Here is a 22,132-nt window from a genome sequence, read left to right as displayed (position 1 = left end):
ACAGTCACTAACGAGGGTATGGGTGTGTAGTAAAAGGAAGCAATTACATGTATACCTATTGTATCAAACTGAAACTTACACTGTCACGCTCAGTCTTACTCAGGGGTCGTGACCTACAGTACACGCGGATCTTCCCCTTCATATCCTCAACCATGTTGTAATACTTCTTCCTCAACACCTAAAGCAAAGGAGACTCAATCCAATGAATCCACCCTCACTAATTCCTGGTAGGTTCACAGATGCCTCATTACAAATTTATTGAATTGAAAATCTTTGCTTTTCTACAATGATATGATAGATGTTTGTTCATACTTTTCATATTTTGACTAGTTTAAAGTTAGAAGGCTTAAGATACAACAATCTTACCTATATTTACTCACAAGACATCTGAAAACCATCAAGCACTTTCCAGGAACTACTATTCATTTAAAAACTTTAAACAGAAGTGTATTCTTAAAGAATTCAGGGATGCAGGAAACTCTAGGAAGACTTGCACTAAAGATCTAGTACTGTACCCTCTCACTGTTGAAGTTCTCCGTCAGTGTTTTGTTCTCCTCTGTCAACCTCTTCACCTCTGTCTCTAGTGTTTTCACTTTTGCTGCTGCTTCCATGCCTTGCTGGGCAGACACTCCCAGGGCAGATAACTCTGCCCTGGCAGATGTCAGCTCTCTTTTGTTTGTGTCACATTCCTGAAATAACACCACTGCATGAAGAGGCATGGAGACAGGAGTGCATGATGCCATGTCAAAGACTGGCCATTGTCAGAAAGTGATCACAGCCCAAACACTGGTCTTCAAAAAATGCTGTATTTGCAATATGCAATAACAAGTCTATCAACGACAAGCTGGTGTGCAGCAAGTCAAACATTATTACAATTATTCCTTTATTTGCTTGTTGTTTTAATGCCACAAATACATGATGGCAGTCTTATTTATGAATGACCGGAACCAATATACATTTATGCACTCTCCAGTGTTTGACAGGAACCAATACCCAGTTATTCACTCCCTTGTGTTTGACAGGAACCAATATACACTTATGCACTCCCTAGTGTTTGACAGGAACCAATGTACATTTATGCACTCCCTAGTGTTTGACAGGAACCAATATACACTTATGCACTCCCTAGTGTTTGACAGGAAACAATATGCATTTATGCACTCCCTAGTGTTTGACAGGAACCAATATACACTTATGCACTCCCTAGTGTTGGACAGGAACGAGTATACATTTATGCACTTCCTAGAGTTGGACAGGAACCAATATACATTTATGCACTCCTTAGTATTTGACAGGAACCAACATACAGTTATGCACCCCCCAGTGTTTGACAGGAACCAATATACACTTATGTACCCCCAGTATTTGACAGGAACCAATATACATTTATGCACTCCATAGTGTTTGACAGGAACCAATATACATTTATGCACTCCATAGTGTTTGACAGGAACCAATACCCAGTTATGCACTCCCAGTGTTTGACAGGAACCAATATGCATTTATGCACTCCCTAGTGTTTGACAGGAACCAATATACATTTATGCACTCCCTAGTGTTTGACAGGAAACAATATACATTTATGCACTCCATAGTGTTTGACAGGAACCAATATACATTTATGCACTCCCTAGTGTTTGACAGGAACCAATATACATTTATGCACTCCCTAGTGTTTGACAGGAACCAATATACATTTATGCTCCCTAGTGTTTGACAGGAACCAATATGCATTTATGCACTCCCTAGTGTTTGACAGGAAACAATGTACATTTATGCACTCCCTAGTGTTTGACAGGAACCAATATACATTTATGCACTCCCTAGTGTTTGACAGGAACCAATATACATTTATGCACTCCCTAGTGTTTGACAGGAACCAATATACATTTATGCACTCCCTAGTGTTTGTGACCTTGCTCTGACACAAGCCTAATCCTGTCACAGTCAGTCATATGTCACACCTGGCAAACACAACCAGGTACAGGTGCATACTGACTGTGTAACAAGACTCCAGGTTACAGACAGTCTTCAGTTCACCTTCTGCAGTGTGGCGAGCTCCTCTTCCTTTATCTTCACATTCTGCTCATGCTTCTCCCTCTTTCGCATCTCCATATCCAACTTCTTCTCCAGCTCTTTTAGGATTTTCTCCTGCTTCTTCAAAGTTTGCCTCTGAAAACAGAAGAATTATTGTTTTTGGACAGCAACAGCATCATCCCACTGTAGTCTACAGACACTTCCATACAGTGGTTATTACAGTGTGCATGCAGTAAAAGGTATTTATTTATTTATTTGCCATATCACGAATTTTCCTTCTTCAACCATAAGCAAAGGCCAAACTGTTAAGTTTATGCTCGCAAAGCTGTTACACTACTCAAAAAAAGAGAGAGCCTTTGTTTTAGCTCAGATTGTACGTTAGGTACATATTTCAGCCCTTACATCAACAGCGGCTGTGTCCCCACCAGCCCCACCCCCACCAGCAACTGCCTTCCCAGCTCTCTTCAGCTCCGCCTCTAGCTCCTTGATACGTCTCTTCAGTTCCACGTTCTCACGTTTTGTGTTTGAGTCAGCTGCTCCGGCTGCTGCTCCACCACCCACCTTAAACACGCACATAAAGCACCATTCTGAGCAGATCATTTGGAGCTGTTTCAACTTATCAGTCTTAAGGTGTATGTGAGGTGTACTGAAGGTGTATCTGAGGTACTGCCAATTATGCAAATTAGTACCTCAAGTACACCTATAGTAAATATGAGGTAAAAAATATGATGCCTGAGGTGTATCTGAGGTATAACTGAGGTACGTCTTCTGTAAGACGGGTCGGAAGATGGAGGTTATGTGAACACCCTTTTCTGTCAAAAACAAAATGGCCACTCAATGCTGAAGCTTTAGGGAAAAGGTCACTTTTGGTCACTTAACCAGTGACCTGTAAGACCTACTCGTACAAAAAAAATGTCATGAAAGCTCTGCAGAAATACTCAGACTATCCCGTAAGATGCAAATTATGCTAATCCAGTGGATCACTGGCAGTGATTCAAAAATAGGCATTTTCCTATGCAATATCGTTGGGAGGACTTCTTCAACCGTGCCGTTTGTTACTAAGGAGATCTGGTGGTCTTACAGAATAGGCAAGGTGGATGTACACAGTTTTCACTTTCATTTTGATCCAAAACAAGCTCAAAATTGACTGCCTACATTACAGATACAGAAGTTCTCAGTGCATGCTGTTCTTTGTTCACAGTACCCAGAGTCTGGGTGTCTGAATCTAAATGTCTGAATAATCAGGGCCAAATATATCTGTGCTCTGTGACTGATCAATATTTGCACACTGAATAACAAATCAGTATAGGGTGATGCAAAGGCTTAGACATGTATTCATTTAGCAAATATTTGTGATTTTGTACTCACCATTTTGTCTAAGGAAAATGTCTATATCTGATCTCTTTAATTTGTTTTAAAACTTTATAAATTGGTTGAGATGTACCAGAGGTACATAACCACTAAATTACAATCAATAACTCTCAAAGTCTTTCAGGTGTACCTGAGGTAAATCACTTACTTTTTTAACTTTAGAAGTTTTCTAAGATGTTTCAATGTTTCTAAGATGTACCTGGGGTACATCATTCATTTTTTTTTTGAACTTTCAAAGTTTCAAAGGTGTACATGTATCTGAAGTACATCTTCTACGTGTTGATTTTTTTCTACGTTCCTGAGGTACATCTGAGGTATAGGCATATAGCTGAGGTGTATTTGAGGTATGGCACACTTTAGATAACAGAAATGGGGAGTACACCTCATTTATACCTCACTTTAAGGTGTACATGATGCATACATCCCACATACACATCATCTATACCTCACACTGAGGTGTACATCTCATGTCTGTAAGGGTGGTGTGCTCAAGTATTCAAAGAAGGTAATAAGTCAATCCATCAATCAAGCTATGCAACCTTATACACATGCCGCGGAACATACCTGGAGTAGTCACCACTGCCTTCCTAAGCTTATCTGCACCTTATAATAAGATAATAAGTCCTGTCACATCACAATGATGTAGCCATCTCTGCAGGTATCTCATATTTACACAACATCTTGTTCCATGGAAACAACTCACAATCAACACACATTGTTTAGACTTTGAAACATCAGCTGAGTAGGTCATTAAGATATACTGTCTCATCTAATCGGTTGACATGAGAGTTGATAAACTTCCCCCTAAAGTTAATTATTTTTGATTTGGAAATACACACGTACATAAATAGAGGATTTTATTATAATTAAGTGTTCTACATTTTGCATGTAGATCTGCTTACAAACCTACCTTAGTGTTGACACTAGTCTGTAAGGTAAAAACAAAATACATATATAATATTAAAATAAAAAGATAACAATCACATAACACTCAAAACTATCACTGACAATGTACATGCTGTTTGTTCTATTTATATCAATCATCTTCATTTCTGATTGATATGTCATGTAAGACACTGAGGAAAGCATAGTCATGCATGGCAAAAACAATGTACAGTCTACAGGACACAATGCACAGCCTAGCAGAAACAATGTACAGTCTACAGGAAACAATATACAGCCTAACAGAAACAATGTACAGTCTGCAGGAAACAATATACAGTCGAGCAGAAACAATGTACAGTCTACAGGAAACAATATACAGCCTAGCAGAAACAATGTACAGTCTACAGGAAACAATATAGAGTCTAGCAGAAACAATGTACACTCTACAGGAAACAACATACAGTCTAGCAGAAACAATGTACAGTTTAGCAGAAACAATGTACAGTCTACAGAAAACAATGTACAACCTTGAGGCAAAGATGGACAGTCTACAGTTAAACCATTCCAGGCTTAGAGTAAACCTGATCATCACACATAAGAATGGAGACAAACACTTGGACAATACGCACAGTCACAATCATACATAACTTAAGCATTTAATCACACAATCACACAGCATTTAATTACATGTACTCTAGCTTTTTCAATACCATATAATGTTTTTTCCTGTCAAAATCAATCTATCTAGCTAACATTTCCATATTCAATATTGCATGTAAGGCAAACATGAACAGTTTAATTAGTTCACATTTGAAATAAAACCACTCACTTTCTCTTTGTTTTCTCTGGAGTCCATGGACTTCATCTGCAACAAGAATACACCGTTATGAATGATCAAGGCACAATGAAAACACAAACCAGCCACATACACATCACAAAGGAAAAACACAAACCAGACACATAAACGTGACAAAGGAAAAACATAAACCAACCACATAAAAATCACAAAGGAAAAACACAAACCAGCCACATAAACATCACAAAGGAAAAACACAAACCAGCCACATACACATCACAAAGGAAAAACACAAACCAGGCACATAAACATAACAAAGGAAAAACACAAACCAGACACATAAACGTGACAAAGGAAAAACACAAACCAGCCACATATACATCACAAAGGAAAAACACAAACCAGACACATAAACATGACAAAGGAAAAACATAAACCAACCACATAAAAATCACATAGGAAAAACACAAACCAGCCACATAAAAATCACACAGGAAAAACACAAACCAGACACAAACACGACAAAGGAAAAATACGAATCAGAAACATATACATGACAAAAGAAAAACACAAACCAGCCACATATACATGATGCAGGAAAAACACAAAAACAGTCACGGAAATTCTGTGTGTGTATTCCTGGTATGTGTTCAAATGAGAAGAAAACTTGTGTGTGTGTCACAGGTAACACAGGGGAAAAAATTTGTGTGTGTGTATCACAAGTAATATAAGGTGGAAAACTTGTGTCTGTGTATCACAGGCAATACAGCGAGGAAAACTTGTATGTGTGTCACAGGTAATATAGGGTGGAAAACTTGTGTCTGTGTATCACAGGTAATTCAGGGAGGAAACTTGTGTGTGTGTCACAGGTAATATAGGGTGGAAAACTTGTGTCTGTGTATCACAGGTAATTCAGCGAGGAAAACTTGTATGTGTGTCACAGGTAATATAGGGTGGAAAACTTGTGTCTGTGTATCACAGGTAATTCAGGGAGGAAACTTGTGTGTGTGTGTGTGTGTGTCACAGGTAATACAGGGAGGGAAACTTGTGTATGTGTATCAAAGGTAAGACAGCGAGGAAAACTTGTATGTGTGTCACAGGTAATATAGGGTGGAAAACTTGTGTCTGTGTATCACAGGTAATTCAGGGAGGAAACTTGTGTGTGTGTCACAGGTAATATAGGGTGGAAAACTTGTGTCTGTGTATCACAGGTAATTCAGCGAGGAAAACTTGTATGTGTGTCACAGGTAATATAGGGTGGAAAACTTGTGTCTGTGTATCACAGGTAATTCAGGGAGGAAACTTGTGTGTGTGTGTGTGTGTGTCACAGGTAATACAGGGAGGGAAACTTGTGTATGTGTATCAAAGGTAAGACAGGACCTACACGTAGGCCTACATGTGACCGTTGTGACATGTACAAACTTCATAAGCTATTGTCAATGTCAAGTATCAGTTACATGCACCTGTAAATATATATTATTAAAAATCTGTAAATTTTACTCATATCATTCTGAAGAGCAAGAAAAAATTGTACAAAAGATTATCTGAATGGTACCGTGCTACAGACTCGCTGTTTATTACTAGATCCTGTTGACAGAAACACAGTGCATATTACTGGAAGAATAGTGCACATTACTGGAAGAATTTTAAACCAATCACGTTCTTTAAGTACATGTGTACCTTTGTCTGTAAAGCTGCTAAATTCTTTTCAGCAATAATTCTCTGCTGGTCTTTCTTCTCAAGCTGGTTTGTCAACTCCCTCACAGACTTATCTTTCTCTGCATTCAATTTCTTCAGTTTGCCCTGTAAAATGTATGCAGAATAGTATTTTAATACATAATAAAATAATTAATAAAATATTGATGTTGGAATTACTATGATATAAATGTGCTAAATTATAAGGTTTATATATGGTAGTGAAATCCAGCAAATAAATGTCACAGGAAAACTAGGATATACATGTGATGTATCCTGGGCATAATCACCACACTGACCTCACCATACACTTTTACACCAGACTAAGTGATGTTTGTGCTGACCTCACCATACACTTTTACACCAGACTAAGTGATGTTTGTGCTGACCTCACCATACACTTTTACACCAGACTCAGTGATGTTTGTGCTGACCTCACCATACACTTTTACACCAGACTCAGTGATGTTTGTGCTGACCTCACCATACACTTTTACACCAGACTCAGTGATGTTTGTGCTGACCTCTCCATACACTTTTACACCAGACTCAGTGATGTTTGTACTCACCTCACCATACATTTTTACACCAGACTCAGTGATGCTTGCGCTGACCTCACCATACATTTTTACACCAGACTCAGTGATGTTTGTGCTGACCTCACCATACACTTTTACACCAGACTCAGTGATGTTTGTACTCACCTCACCATACATTTTTACACCAGACTCAGTGATGCTTGCGCTGACCTCACCATACACTTTTACACCAGACTCAGTGATGTTTGTACTCACCTCACCATACACTTTTACACCAGACTCAGTGATGTTTGTGCTGACCTCACCATACACTTTTACACCAGACTCAGTGATGTTTGTGCTGACCTCACCATACACTTTTACACCAGACTCAGTGATGTTTGTGCTGACCTCTCCATACACTTTTACACCAGACTCAGTGATGCTTGCGCTGACCTCAACATACACTTTTACACCAGACTCAGTGATGCTTGTTCTCACCTCACCATACACTTTTATACCAGACTCAGTGATGCTTGTTTTGACCTCACCATACACTTTTACACCAGAGTGAGTGATGCTTACACTCACCTCACCATACACTTTTACACCAGACTCAGTGATGTTTGTGCTGACCTCACCATACACTTTTACACCAGACTCAATGATGCTTGTACTTACCTCACCATTCACCTTTACACCAGACTCAGTGATGCTTATACTCACCTCACCATACACTTTTACACCAGAATCAGTGATGCTTGTACTCACCTCCCCATACACTTTTATACCAGACTCAGTGATGCTTGTGCTGACCTCACTATACACTTTTACACCAGACTCAGTGATACTTGTACTCACCTCACCATTCACTTTTACACCAGTCTCAGTGATGCTTGTGCTGACCTCAACATACACTTTTACACCAGACTCAGTGATGTTTGTACTCACCTCACTATACATTTTTACACCAGACTCAGTGATGCTTGTACTCACCTCCCCATACACTTTTACACCAGATTCAGTGATGCTTGTTTTCACCTCACCATGCACTTTTACAGCAGACTCAGTGATGCTTGTATCCACAGGTTGTAACATTTGTCATAATAACCTTCTAATCCCACTGATGACCGAGGAGTGCACGGTTGTTTTGTGATTAAACATTCTGGTGTTTCAGTTGCTCAGTCACACGCAGTGCAGGTTCAAAGCCCTCCAACTACATTGGTGTTATCTCAACCCAGCTTTACCAACCAGAGTTATTTCATGACTATGGTAATGACATGACTGAGCTGACTTAATCTATGACCACTGCACATACCTCTAGATCTCTGCTGGCTGCCCGTGAGCTCTCCAGTGAAGATGTGGCTGCCTCTAGCTGTGTCTTAGCCTCCTTCAGTTTAGCTGACACAGAGGCTGCAGTGGAGCCAGAGTCCAGCTTCTCCTTCTCCAGAATAGCCTGAAAATGACAACAAGTAAGGTTATTTTACACACATACTGACTTTGCTTTCGTATATGCATGCGGTTTTAGTATTCTAGCTGGCCTCGAGAAAAAGACTGTCAGTGGCTACATTCACTGATGTGTCATAAGATTCATAATAGTGATGTCATGATGCTATCACTTTGGCTACAATGGCTGTCTACAAGCTTTAATATTCTTATTTCTAACATTCTGTCTGAAAAGAATCATTTTTGTGGTAGTTTTCAGTAATTTAGAGCAGAATTTGAGTTTGGAGTTCCACATTAACATCTCGTCACAAATCACACACTTTTCTTCATCATATAAATCAGAGGGGAGGGGGATGGGGTGCTGGTGGTGGGGGTGCGGGGGTTTGGGTTTGTGTGGGTACAAAACATAAACATGTGCAGATATCTAGACGTATGTACAGCTGGAACACACGCACAAATCTAGGTATAGCTGAAATGTGTGCAGGAACTATGTACAGCTGGAACACATGCACAAATCTAGGTATAGCTGAAATGTGTGCAGGAACTATGTACAGCTGGAACACATGCACAAATCTAGGTATAGCTGAAATGTGTGCAGCAAACTATGTACAGCTGGAACACATGCACAAATCCAGGTATAGCTGAAATGTGTGCAGCAAACTATGTACAGCTGGAACACATGCACAAATCCAGGTATAGCTGAAATGTGTGCAGCAAACTATGTACAGCTGGAACACATGCACAAATCTAGGTATACCTGAAGTGTGTGCAGCAAACAATGTATAGCTGGAACGTGTTCAAATCTAGGTATAGCTGAAATGTGTGTAGCAAACTATGTACAGCTGGAACATGTGCGCAAATCTAAGTATAGCTGAAATGTGTGCAGCAAACTATGTACAGCTGGAACACATGCATAAATCTAGGTATAGCTGAAATGTGTGCCGCAAACTATGTATAGCTGGAACACATGCACAAATCTAGGTACAGCTGAAATGTGTACAGCAAACTATGTATAGCTAGAACTCATGCACAAATCTAGGTATAGCTGAAATGTGTGCAGCAAACTATGTACAACTGGAACATGTACAGAAATCTAGATGTAGGTGAAATATGTGCAGAAATCTATAGGTGGAACCTGTGTAAGAATCTAGATACAGCTGAAATGTATGCATAAATCTATGTGTAGCTGAGACGTGCAGAAATCTAGATACAGCTGAAAGGTGTGCAGAAATCTATGTACAGCTGGAACATGTGCAAAAATCTAGATGAAGCTGAAATATGTGCAGAAATCTGTGCACAGCTGGAACATGTGCAAAAATCACAGATACAGCTGAAAGGTGTACAGAAATCTAGATACAGCTGATATGTGTGCAGAAATCTAGATGTAGCTGAAATATGTGCAGAAATCTATAGCTGGAACCTGTGCAAGAATCTAGATACAGCTGAAATGTATGCAGAAATCTATGTACAGCTGGAACATGTGCAAAAATCTAGATACACCTGAAATGTGTGCACAAATCTATGTACAGCTGGAACATGTGCAAAAATCTAGATACAGCTGGAGCATGTGCAGAAATCTATGTTAAGCTGGAACATGTGCAGAAATCCATGTACAGCTGGAGCATGTTCAGAAATCTATGTACAGTTGGGACATATGCAAAAATCTAGATACAGCTGGAGCATGTGCAGAAATCTATGTTAAGCTGGAACATGTGCAGAAATCTATGTACAGCTGGAGCATGTTCAGAAATCTATGTACAGTTGGAACATGTGCAGAAATCTATGTACAGCTGGAACATATGCAAAAATCTAGATACAGCTGGAGCATGTGGAGAAATCTATGTACAGCTGGAACATGTGCAGAAATATATGTACAGCTGGAACATATGCAAAAATCTAGATACAGCTGGAGCATGTGCAGAAATCTATGTACAGCTGGAACGGGTGCAGAAATCTATGTACAGCTGAAGCATCTGCAGAAATCTATATATATCTGGAACATGTGCAGAAATCTATGTACAGCTGGAACATGTGCAGAAATCTATGTACAGCTGAAGCATGTGGAGAAATCTATATATATATCTGGAACATGAGCAGAAATCTATGTTTAGCTGGAATATGATGTGAATGATCAAGAAATCACTTACAACTTTGGCCTGGAGATTTTTGATTTCCTTAGCTGTGTCAGGCGGAAGTTTTGACAGTCTCTCTTTTTCCAGATGATCAAGCCTTTCTCTTTGAGATTGTAAAACCTAAAAGCAGAATATGCAAAACGGTAAGATTATGAATAAATCAGCTTAGATAAACTCAGCTGTAGCACTGCTTATCCTTTTCTCCAGTAGAAACAGGTGTATGTGCTCAACAAAACATTTTGAACTACACAGCCCTAAAAAGCATCAGTGCAGCACAACAAACCTGCAAATAAGCGGCCAGACACGGACATTCTCCAGTACAAAAACGGCTGATGTCCAGTTCAAGTTTGTTAACGCTGGTCATTTTGTTCGGTAGGAATTCTCAGGTCCATATAAAGATGTGTGTGAACTTGTACAATACAACAACATTCAACTATCAGCACTAGTGTTTTTTGGACGTTTCTGAGTAACGCAATTTTCATTACCTAGCAAGAGCACATTTACACATGTTTGTTGAGCTTTGACCAATAAACTGTGCCATTACATATCAAAGGGAGATGGTGTCTTGGCTTCCATTCTTTATACTAGTAGCATGTGCATGTTTAATGCAGATAAAACAGAACAGGGTCAAAACACAGTTAATCAAAGTATGTGGAGGTGACATTATAGACGGCGCTGTTTGTAGTTGTCCCCTCATTATGTATGCCTGGTCAGTCAGTCAGTGGTAAGATCTAGCTGTGTCACGTTGGCTTAATATTGTAAAAGGGTCAGCAAAATCATAAGAAATTCCATTCAAAGCAAAATTTAGAATTTTATTTGAATGGAGTGACAAACTAAGAGTAGAATTCCATTGATTCACACATCTTATGACATAATTCTACTATTTTGTCGGTCAGTCTGCATTTAACATCCCCTTAAAACCAGAAAAAAAATTGTCTGCCATAAAATTTTAAACGAATTTTTCACCAAGCCACTGGTATCAGACCCACTGACAGGTGCGACTGTAGTAGTTACTTGTGCAAGAGCCTCAGGAGTCTCTCTCTAATACAGTCGTTCTGAGTTCATGTGGAGCCAGCAGCCTGTGGATGGTCATGGGTTTCTGTCAGGCTCTTTCCGGTTTCCTTCCACCATAATGCTGGCCATCATCTTACAAGTGAAATATTCTTGAGTATCGAGTAAAACACAAATGAAAGAAATAAATAGCTCTAACAGCATAACAGACAATGTACACAGCTAAGAGTGGATAGGCTCCTTTCGGATTAATACATGTACTTCAGCCTTTCCTCAATTTTCCAATTCACCAACCTCATCTTTGGCTTTCAGCTCTGCTTGTGCAGTAGATTTGGCCGTTTCCAGTGCTGCAGTCAGGTTCAGATGTCTGGCGGCCTCCTCCTGTCTCATGGCACTCAGCTGCGCTGTCAGGGAGTCCAGCTCTTCTCGCGTCTGATCATGACCAGACGTCTCCTGAACCAGCTTGTTCTCCAGAGACGACATCTCAAGCTTCAGCCTCAAAATCTCTTCATCTAAGGCCTGAACAAAACACAATTTACACATTATTTATTTATTTATTAATCTAGGTATTGCTTTTGTAAGCTGTGAGTTTTACTAGCTGTTGTTTACAGATTTCATTGTTTTTCGTAAGCGCCTAGATTGCTATCACCAATTCTTGGACTACTACCTCAGTGTCTCCAGAAACACCTGAATCTCTCAATGAATCCATCTCTTGTCGCGCCTCGTCAAGTTCATCCCGCAGATCAGTTGTCTCCCCTTGAAGAGCTGTGTTTTCTGAGTTCAATTCAGCGATTTCGGCCCTAAGCTCAGCCACCAAGGCCCGACACTCCTCTAAGACTTGCACAGTTTTGGGGTCAGGGACCATCACCTGTGAATCACCAACAAAAATATTGTTATAATCATATGTCTTTACTTACATAAACAATGATACAAATCACAAGACAGGGTTTGCAAGTAAAATGACCTTATCAGGTAAACTTTCACATATACTCAGAATTTCAGTCCAGTGATTCAATTTAGTTCTGCACTCACTATAGATTTGTACAAAAAAAATTTCCAGACCTATTAAGGCCAGGAAAAGTTACATTCAATTTTCTGGAGGGGCCTCCGTGGCTCAGCCGGTTAGCGCACTAGCGCAGCATAATGACCCAGAAGTCTCTCATCAATGTGGTCGCTGTGAATTCATGCCCAGCGCATACTGACTTCCTCTCCGGCTGTACGTGGGAAGGTCTGTCAGCAACCTGTGGATGGTCATGGGTTTCCCCCGGGCTGTGCCCGGTTTCATCCCACCATAATGCTGGTCGCCGTTGTATAAGTGAAATATTCTTGAGTACGGCATAAAACACCAATCAAATAAATAAATAAAAGAAAAAATCAATTTTCTGGCATTTCCAGAATGTAAAGGCCCTGTACACACCCTGACGGGAGAAAGACAAGAAAGTATGGAAAACCAACCACAAACTATTTATGAGTTCTTGTTGTCTTAGGCGATGGTAATGTGTGTGTGACATCTTTTTACTATTTTTTTATTGCCACGTGTACACAACAACGCATGAAGTAATGGTGCAGACAGGACACAAAAATATCCTCCCCTACCCTACTAACAATGGTGCAGACATGACACAAAATATCCTCTCCAGTCAAACTATCATCAAAATGGTGCAGACAGAACACAAAAATTTCCTTCCCAGTCAAACTACCCTGACTAACAATGATGCAGACATGACACAAAAACATCCTTTCCAGTCAAACTATCCTCACAGTGGTGCAGACATTCACCGTGGGCACTTCAAGAGTCCTTAACCAGAATGTGCCACACTCAGGTTACATTTCCATCTATTTCTTACCTCCACAGTCGTGATGACAGGTTCTGCTGTGGCCAAACTTGCCTGAGGCACTGGCTTCACTGTAGGCACTTCACCACTCTGCAATGACTGCAGGGTTTCCTTTTTCCTCTCCAGGGAGTCCAACATGGTGTTCACCTCTTCACGGGACGTGTACATCTCCTTGACTGAGTCATTCCTAATTACAGTCGTAAAAACGTATTAATAATTTCATTAATTCATTCCATCAAATAGGAATTTGTCAAAACTTTTGATGAATTTGAATTTGATGAATAGAATTTGACAAAAACAATGTCCCTCATATTCTGTCCACTAAGAAAACTGAGCAATGCTGCAAGGAATCCCTCATACCATATCAGGCACCTTACAAAGCATGGAACTGAATCAAAAATGTTCTTTTCCAAGTTTCAGAGGTGAGAAATTTGGCACGTTATTCTGGCTGCAACCCGGTGAGGGTCAGTATTAAATAGTTTAGCTGAAATCATATTAATACAGGGTAAACGTTAACAAATCAAGTTCTCTTCAACATGCATGCATTATAACCTTGTCATCAAAAAGCCTATGCAGCTATAAATGGTACTGGGATTTACCTCCCACCATGTATTTATAAACATTTATTGAATATTCCACTGAAAAAAGAAAGCTGCACCATTCATGATCATAAGATCTAAACCTAACATATCGTATTAGCATGTACAACTGTAAGTCACAAACCTGTCTGCTAGTGTGGGGGATCTGCTGTCTGCTTTTTTAAATTCCTTCTCCCACTTCTCTATGTCTTTATACATGATTTAGTATTAAAACTTACAGCCTGTCTTAGCATGTACATAACAAATCTGTCTGCTAGTGTGGGGGATCTGCTGTCTGCTTTTTCAAATTCCTTCTCGCACTTCTCTATGTCTTTATACATGGTCTAGTATTAAAACTTACAGCCTGTCTTAGCATGTACAACTGTAAGTAACAAACCTGTCTGCTACTGTTGGGGATCTGCCGTTTGCTTTTTCAAATTCCTTCTCCCACTTCTCTATGTCTTTATCTGTACTGCTCCTCGCCTCTTTCATCATGGCAACTTCAGACTCAGTTTTCTTTATATTCTCCTAAACAGCCATTCACAATTTAGGACATGCTAGCAATCAAATGCCTTACATATAGCTGTTTGAAGAGATAATCTAATGTACTATCAGCTCACTGAGCAAGTGAGTTTTCATTCAATTATAAAATTAAGTCACCTTACAAAACAGAAGTCATGATTGATATTGATTTAATGGTTATATTACAAAAAGCATAGTTTCATATTTTTTGCACCAAATTTTGCATTTGTTTGCCATTGTATATTTAACTTTGTACTCTGTACAATATTTGACCAATATTGCACCAGCTGTGATTAACCAAATGGTTTGAAAGTGATAACCAAGCTTAATAAATGAAGGTGGACTTATTGCCAGCAGCCAGCATCAGGTCCACACATGTAACTGAGTGTGAGTGTGGGTGTGTTGTTACCTTTGTTTGTTTCTGTGCGTCACCACTACTGAGGGCGGCCGCAGTGGTCACACTGGCCAGAACACTGTACTGTTCCTCTAACAACTTGTAGGCAGCGGTCAGACGGTCAACATCTTTGGCTTGTCCAGATACAATATTGTACTTTGCTCGTAATTCTGCACATTCCTGGTTAGTGACAACAAAAACAAAAGAAGTCAATCCTTTCATTCTAAATATGAACAAAGGAGACTATTATTAAATTGTTTAAAATGTAACATTTTACAATGTCAAAGTCAAGACAAACAATTCCCCACTGAGGAAATTAACCAAATTGTAGATTTAAAAAAAAAATTGTTTTTAAATATTTACACTGTAGATGTATTATTATTGTTATGACTGAAAATCTTTTCATACAGCTAGGTCCCTGTAACAATCTTGCGCACATGTGCATCGTTCAAACCAAGCAGGGGATGGGAAAGAGGCCATCTCCCACTCACTTGGTCTGTTCCCTTTACCTGTGTGTAGGAAACCAGTCAGCAAAAGGGCAGGAAGGGGTCGGTAAGGGGCCATATCCCACTACCCTACTTCTCCTTCTGGTTAGGATAGTTGCGGGGACAGTTGCGGGGAGAGCACTAATGGTTGTGTTGTTGCATTTGTATGTATGTGGTCTCACTTTTCAAATTGCATTGTACATGGTACTTAATCTTGTTTTACATATACTGATGGATTTTTCGATAGGACTGATTGGAATTTTTTTAATATATATTGTTTTCTCAGTGAAGGCCTTGGGGAAGAACAGTATCATTGTAAATTGTCCGGTCTAACTTTGATAAATAAAGATATCATAATATAATCTGCATGAAAAATATGTATGCTGATCTGATCAAACATCAAAGTCAATATTAAAGCAATACCCTAAATGACCACGAATTTCGTCCATGACTAACTTGCCCATTTTTCCTGATTCTCAGAGTTCTGAGAGTTGATTTTAGAATGGTGTTTGGAGGTATGCTTGGAACATGAAAAGATATTCTACTAGAAAATTGTAAGTTTCAGCACCAAAAATGATATTTTGTGACAAAACCACACTATTGCGGATGATATTTTAGGTCATTTTTGGGTTTCTGATGGATGAGGTCAGACTCACGCCTGAGGTTAGGTTCATGATAAATTCCTGTTTGAGGTCAAGTTCATGTCTGAGTTCAGGTTTATGTTTAAGGAAAGTTCATGTCAAGTTCATGTTTGAGGTCAGGTTCATGTTTGAGGTAAGGTTCATGATCGAGGTCAGGTTCATGTTTCATGATTGAGGTCAGGTTCAAATTTGAGGTAAGGTTCAGGATTGAGGTCAGGTTCATGCTTCAGGTAAGGTTCATGTTTGCAGTAAGGTTCATGATTAAGGTGAAGTTCATGACTGAGGTGAGGTTCATGACTGATGTGAGGTTCATGCTTGAAGTCAGATTCACACTTAATGTCAATTTCATATCTGAAGTCAGGTTTATGTTTGAGGTTAGGTTTATGTCAGTTTCATGCTTGAGGTCAGGCTCATTTTTGAGGCCAGATTCATACTTGATGTCAGGTTCAAATTTGAAGTCAGGTTTATGTTTGAGGTGACGATCATGTTTGAGGTGAGGTTCATGTTTGAGGCAAGTTTCCTACCACGTTAACACTTGAGGTCAGGTTCGTCTTTGACATCAGGTTCATCCTTGGGGTCAGGTTCATGTTTGACACCAGGTTCATCTTTGAGGTCAGATTCACACTTGCTAGCAGGTTCATATATGAGGTTAGGTCAATTTCATGTCTGAGGTCAGGTTCATTCTTGAGATCAAATTTATGGTGAATGGAGACTTCTTTTAAAGGTGGATCAAGGTATAAGCCTGAAGCTGTCTCTTCAAAAACACCCACCTTTTTGGTATCTGTCAACTCTGCCTGCATCGCCTCAAGGTCACCACCAAACTGTTCCTGTTTACTGAGGAAGGAATCTCTCTCTGCAGCCATCTTTGCTCTTTCCTCTTCCATTTTCTTCCTTTCGTGAGCCATCTTTTGTCTTTCCTCCGAAACCTGGCCTTTCTCAGCATCGGACACTGGGACAACTGCCAGAGTTCCCTCCCTTGTGGTTGAGGTGTGAGTGGGAATGACATGGGTCCCTGTTGTATACCCATCTGTCTTGGCTTCAGTACCTCTCTCGCTCAGTTGCTGCTGCAGAGCTTTAATCTCTGACTTTTCTGATTCCAGCTGCTCGGTCAGAATCTAAAACACACAAGTTATACTGTACATGAGGAAGATGTGAAAATCTGGTTTTAGAACAGTTGAATATCCCGATTTTTATCCTCCTTATGACGAAACTTGCATGTTGCAATCTTCATCAACATTTACTTATAATATGTCAATAATAATACGTCAACACTGAACAGTTCTCTCTTGTACACAGTTCACAATAGTTGTTTGAAATCCCGCTTACCAGTTTCTCTTCCTCCAGTCTGAACAGTTTTTCTCCTGTACAAAGTTCACAATAGTTGTATGAAATCCCGCTTACCAGTTTCTCTTCCTCCAGTCTGAACAGTTTTTCTCTTGTACACAGTTCACAATAGTTGTATGAAATCCTGCTTACCAGTTTCTCTTCCTCCAGTCTGAACAGTTTTTCTCTTGTACACAGTTCACAATAGTTGTATGGAATTTTAACTCAGCAGCTTCTCTTCCTCCAGTCTGAACAGTTTTTCTCTTGTACACAGTTCACAATAGTTGTATGAAATCCTACTCACCAGTTTCTCTTCCTCCAGTCTGAACAGTTCTCTCGTGTACACAGTTCACAATAGTTGTATGGAATCCTACTCACCAGCTTCTTTTCCTCCAGTCTGAACAGTTTTTCTCTTGTACACAGTTCACAATAGTTGTATGAAATCCTACTCACCAGTTTCTCTTCCTCCAGTCTGAACAGTTTTTCTCTTGTACACAGTTCACAATAGTTGTATGAAATCCTACTCACCAGTTTCTCTTCCTCCAGTCTGAACAGTTTTTCTCTTGTACACAGTTCACAATAGTTGTATGAAATCCTACTCACCAGTTTCTCTTTCTCCAGTCTGAACAGTTCTCTCTTGTACAGAGTTAACAATAGTTGTATGAAATCCTACTCACCAGTTTCTCTTCCTCCAGTCTGAACAGTTCTCTCTTGTACAGAGTTAACAATAGTTGTATGAAATCCTACTCACCAGTTTCTCTTCCTCCAGTCTGAACAGTTCTCTCATGTACACAGTTCGCAATAGTTGTATGGAATCCTACTCACCAGTTTCTCTTCCTCCAGTCTGAACAGTTCTCTCTTGTACACAGTCCACAACAGTTGTATGAAATCCTGCTTACCAGTTTCTCTTCCTCCAGTCTGAACAGTTCTCTCTTGTACACAGTTCACAATAGTTGTATGAAATCCTACTCACTAGTTTCTCTTTCTCCAGTCTGAACAGTTCTCTCTTGTACACAGTTCACAATAGTTGTATGAAATCCTACTCACCAGTTTCTCTTCCTCCAGTCTGAACAGTTCTCTCTTGTACACAGTTCACAATAGTTGTATGAAATCCTACTCACCAGTTTCTCTTCCTCCAGTCTGAACAGTTTTTCTCTTGTACACAGTTCAAAAATAGTTGTATGAAATCCTACTCACCAGTTTCTCCTCCTCCAGTCTGAACAGTTCTCTCTTGTACACAGTTCACAACAGTTGTATGAAATCCTACTCACCAGTTTCTCTTCCTCCAGCCTCTTGATCACTGCCAGGTGTTCATTATCCTGCTCCAGGCGCGACTTCTCCAGCTGCTCACTTTTTTCTTTCTCCACTTTAGCACAAAGAGAAACCTTTCAAGCTCACACTTACACAGACAATTATCACAGAACTTGTTCATGGCAAATACTGAGACAATCTAGATAGCTTGATGTTGATGTACATAAATCTGGAGGAAAATAGGACAAAAAAGTGTTGCTCGAGTCTAGTACTTGTGATGTTACATCATCTCAGAATGCCTTAATGCGCCTGCCATTAGCCGTATATGACACTCTTATGTTGTCGTGGATTTTACATCATATAAAACAGTCTGACAAAGCCTCACCTATTTGTATCTGTATTCCAGTACACATTTTATCATATATACTAGGTAGATGTCCAATACATACTGAGTATTGACCAGCACCTGTTCTAAAACCACTGAAGGTAATACATGCAAGCGGTCAAATGTAATATCAGAGCACATGTATAACAAAACACTTACACGTTGTTGTTGCATTCTGAGCTTGTTCCAGTTTCAGAGATAATGCCTGAATGGTACTTTCCTGTAAGGAAAATACACTATATAAGTACACATTGCATAAATTCCGCTGTTAAGAAATCAAGATGAAATGCGGCGTAATTATACAAATCGAGTGTCAAAATAATTGTAGATATAGAAAAACAGTTTTTAATATGATCTTACTAATTTACAAAACAAACAAACAAAATTCTGAGCTAGATGCCTGAAAATAACATTCTGGTGTGTCATGTGTGCAGGCCTAGATCATGGTATCAATCACTTAGATTGTTATCATAGCTCTTACGCAGCCATCAACACTCTCCTGTAAGAGGTGAATTTTGAATCATGACAATCAGCTGTAATTATTCACAATTTTAGGTTCAAATATTTGCCTTCCAATGACTGCTGGTGAGTAATTTTCAAATCAGATTTCCAATGAATTCCCTGCGCAAAGTAATTTTCTACAAATAATGTTGTTGTTGTTGTTAACAGCTGAAACTGATGTAGAGAAGGTTTATGAGTGCCGAATGTTGCTTCGGAAATTCACCTTGCAATTGGACCTGTAACGTCCATTTTGGTTAACAGCTGGGATATTTATTTATTTATTGATTTGTGATTTACGTCATACTCAAGAATATTCCACTTATACCATTGTGGCCAGCATTATGGTGGAATGAAACCGAGCAGAGCCAGGGAGAGACACACAATCATCCGCAGGTTGCTTGCAGACCTTCCCACGAATGGCTGTAGAGGAAGCTGGCACGGCCTGGACTAGAACTCACAGCCACTGCATTGTTGAGAGGCTCCTGGGACATTACGCTGCCTTATAGCACTAACCAACTGAGTCACGGAGGCCCCCCAACAGCTGGTATACAAATGTATATTCTGACACCCAGATTCAAGCTTGGCCCGCCCTCTGATCATGACTGAATGTTCCAACCATGTTGTAATTCCTCTGTGCAAGTTGGGTATCTTTTTTTGTTGCAGTTAATTGTAATGCCAGTTGTAGGGTTTACAACTGATTGTACAGTAGCTGAATTACAAGCATTTGTGGCATGTGAGGCATGGAAAATTTGGTGACACCAGGGAGACAGACTTTTGTTTACCTTTTCCTTCTCCAATTTCTCAACCTCCAACTTGTTTTTGATGAGGAGGGCTTTTTTGTCACTCAGCAGTTCTCTGTTCCTGTCTGACAAGCTCTGTGGAAAAAATGACACATAATAAAACTGAACACTTCACAAAACAGCTACTACAACTTACTTAAATCGAACATGGTTATATATGAACTACTGTCACCATATTGTAAATACCTCAAAGGATTCAGGACTCCGCTGCTCATTTTGAGATTTATATTCACATTACTATCTGTTTTTAAGGTAAGATTTTGGTAGGCAGGATGACAATACTGGAAAAATGTTTCACCACCAAAATTAACATTCTCAGATCTTCACTTCCAGTTAACCATGCTCTCTTCAGGTGAAAATTCAGGGCAAATACATAAATACTTTGAGCTTACTTTGAGAGTCTGATTCCAGTAGTCCTCCTTCTGCTGGAGCTCCAGTCTGTGCGCCTCTATCACCTGTCTAAAGGTGTTCACTTTACCTGTGTACTCTGTTCTCAGCAGAAGGATGAAGGTGTTGAACTGACTCTGTCAACAGAGAACATCCCAGCACTTGAATTATAGGTTAACCGGTGAACATCTGACAGACCACTCCAACACTGGGATTATAGGTTAACAGATGGACATCTGACAGACCATTCCAGCACTGGGACTATAGGGTAACAGAGGGACATCTGACAGACCACTCCAACACTGGGATAATAGGTTAACAGACGGACATCTGACAGACCACTCCAACACTGGGATTATAGGTTAACAGACGGACATCTGACAGAACACTCCAACACTGGGACTATAGGTTAACAGATGGACATCTGACAGAACACTTCAGCACTGGGATTATAGGTTAACAGATGGACATCTGACAGACCACTCCAACACTGGGATTATAGGTTAACAGACGGACATCTGACAGAACACTCCAACACTGGGACTATAGGTTAACAGATGGACATCTGACAGACCATTCCAGCACTGGGATTATAGGGTAACAGAGGGACATCTGACAGACCACTCCAGCACTGGGACTATAGGGTAACAGACAGACATCTGACAGATCACTTCAGCACTGGGATTATAGGGTAACAGATATCATAGAAATAAGCATGTATTATGCACAAACCATACCTTTTGAGATGGTTTATCAAAGGCAAAGCCAATTAATTCTATATAAGAGATAATATTATGCAAATTTAAATAGGTCTACAGAAATAAAATACAATGTATGTATATCTTAGTTTTTTATGTATATTTGAGAATTCAAACATACATTTCATTCTTGATCATTTTAACACTAAAGTACAAACTGTTACATGTATAAGAGGAAGCTTTGATGACATACTACACGCAGATGTTCAGTATAAATGAAAATCAACCAATAAAAACAACAATGAATAATGATGACATCACATAAACAATGGGTACTGTTCATGTGTGCTTTCACTGCAAACTATGACCATATGAACAGGCATCCACTTGATTACCTCCCTTCTCACACCACATTCAGTATGAAGGTTTTATTTCAACATT

The 22,132-nt window shown here is 39.6% G+C and overlaps 1 protein-coding gene across 1 annotated transcript in view; it reads right to left on the bottom strand.

Annotated features, from left to right (window-relative positions):
- Positions 1-22,132, bottom strand: part of LOC135472342 (myosin-10-like) — a 51,586-nt gene that overhangs the window by 17,399 nt on the left and 12,055 nt on the right. Inside the window, exons 7-25 of the mRNA XM_064751806.1 lie at positions 20,999-21,130; positions 20,589-20,681; positions 19,465-19,525; positions 18,941-19,035; positions 17,117-17,461; positions 15,236-15,400; positions 14,702-14,832; positions 13,739-13,913; positions 12,559-12,759; positions 12,186-12,410; positions 10,896-11,000; positions 8,621-8,758; positions 6,770-6,892; positions 5,123-5,158; positions 4,319-4,336; positions 2,440-2,598; positions 2,041-2,172; positions 516-689; positions 80-178 (exon numbers count right to left, since the gene is read on the bottom strand). Coding sequence (XP_064607876.1) covers positions 80-178; positions 516-689; positions 2,041-2,172; positions 2,440-2,598; positions 4,319-4,336; positions 5,123-5,158; positions 6,770-6,892; positions 8,621-8,758; positions 10,896-11,000; positions 12,186-12,410; positions 12,559-12,759; positions 13,739-13,913; positions 14,702-14,832; positions 15,236-15,400; positions 17,117-17,461; positions 18,941-19,035; positions 19,465-19,525; positions 20,589-20,681; positions 20,999-21,130 — 2,607 coding nt within the window. The remainder of the gene's footprint in view (positions 1-79; positions 179-515; positions 690-2,040; positions 2,173-2,439; positions 2,599-4,318; positions 4,337-5,122; positions 5,159-6,769; positions 6,893-8,620; positions 8,759-10,895; positions 11,001-12,185; positions 12,411-12,558; positions 12,760-13,738; positions 13,914-14,701; positions 14,833-15,235; positions 15,401-17,116; positions 17,462-18,940; positions 19,036-19,464; positions 19,526-20,588; positions 20,682-20,998; positions 21,131-22,132) is intronic.

Source organism: Liolophura sinensis, chromosome 8 (assembly GCF_032854445.1).
Source record: "Liolophura sinensis isolate JHLJ2023 chromosome 8, CUHK_Ljap_v2, whole genome shotgun sequence".
NCBI classification, from domain to species: domain Eukaryota; kingdom Metazoa; phylum Mollusca; class Polyplacophora; order Chitonida; family Chitonidae; genus Liolophura; species Liolophura sinensis.
This window is presented reverse-complemented; position numbering and strand designations above follow the sequence as displayed.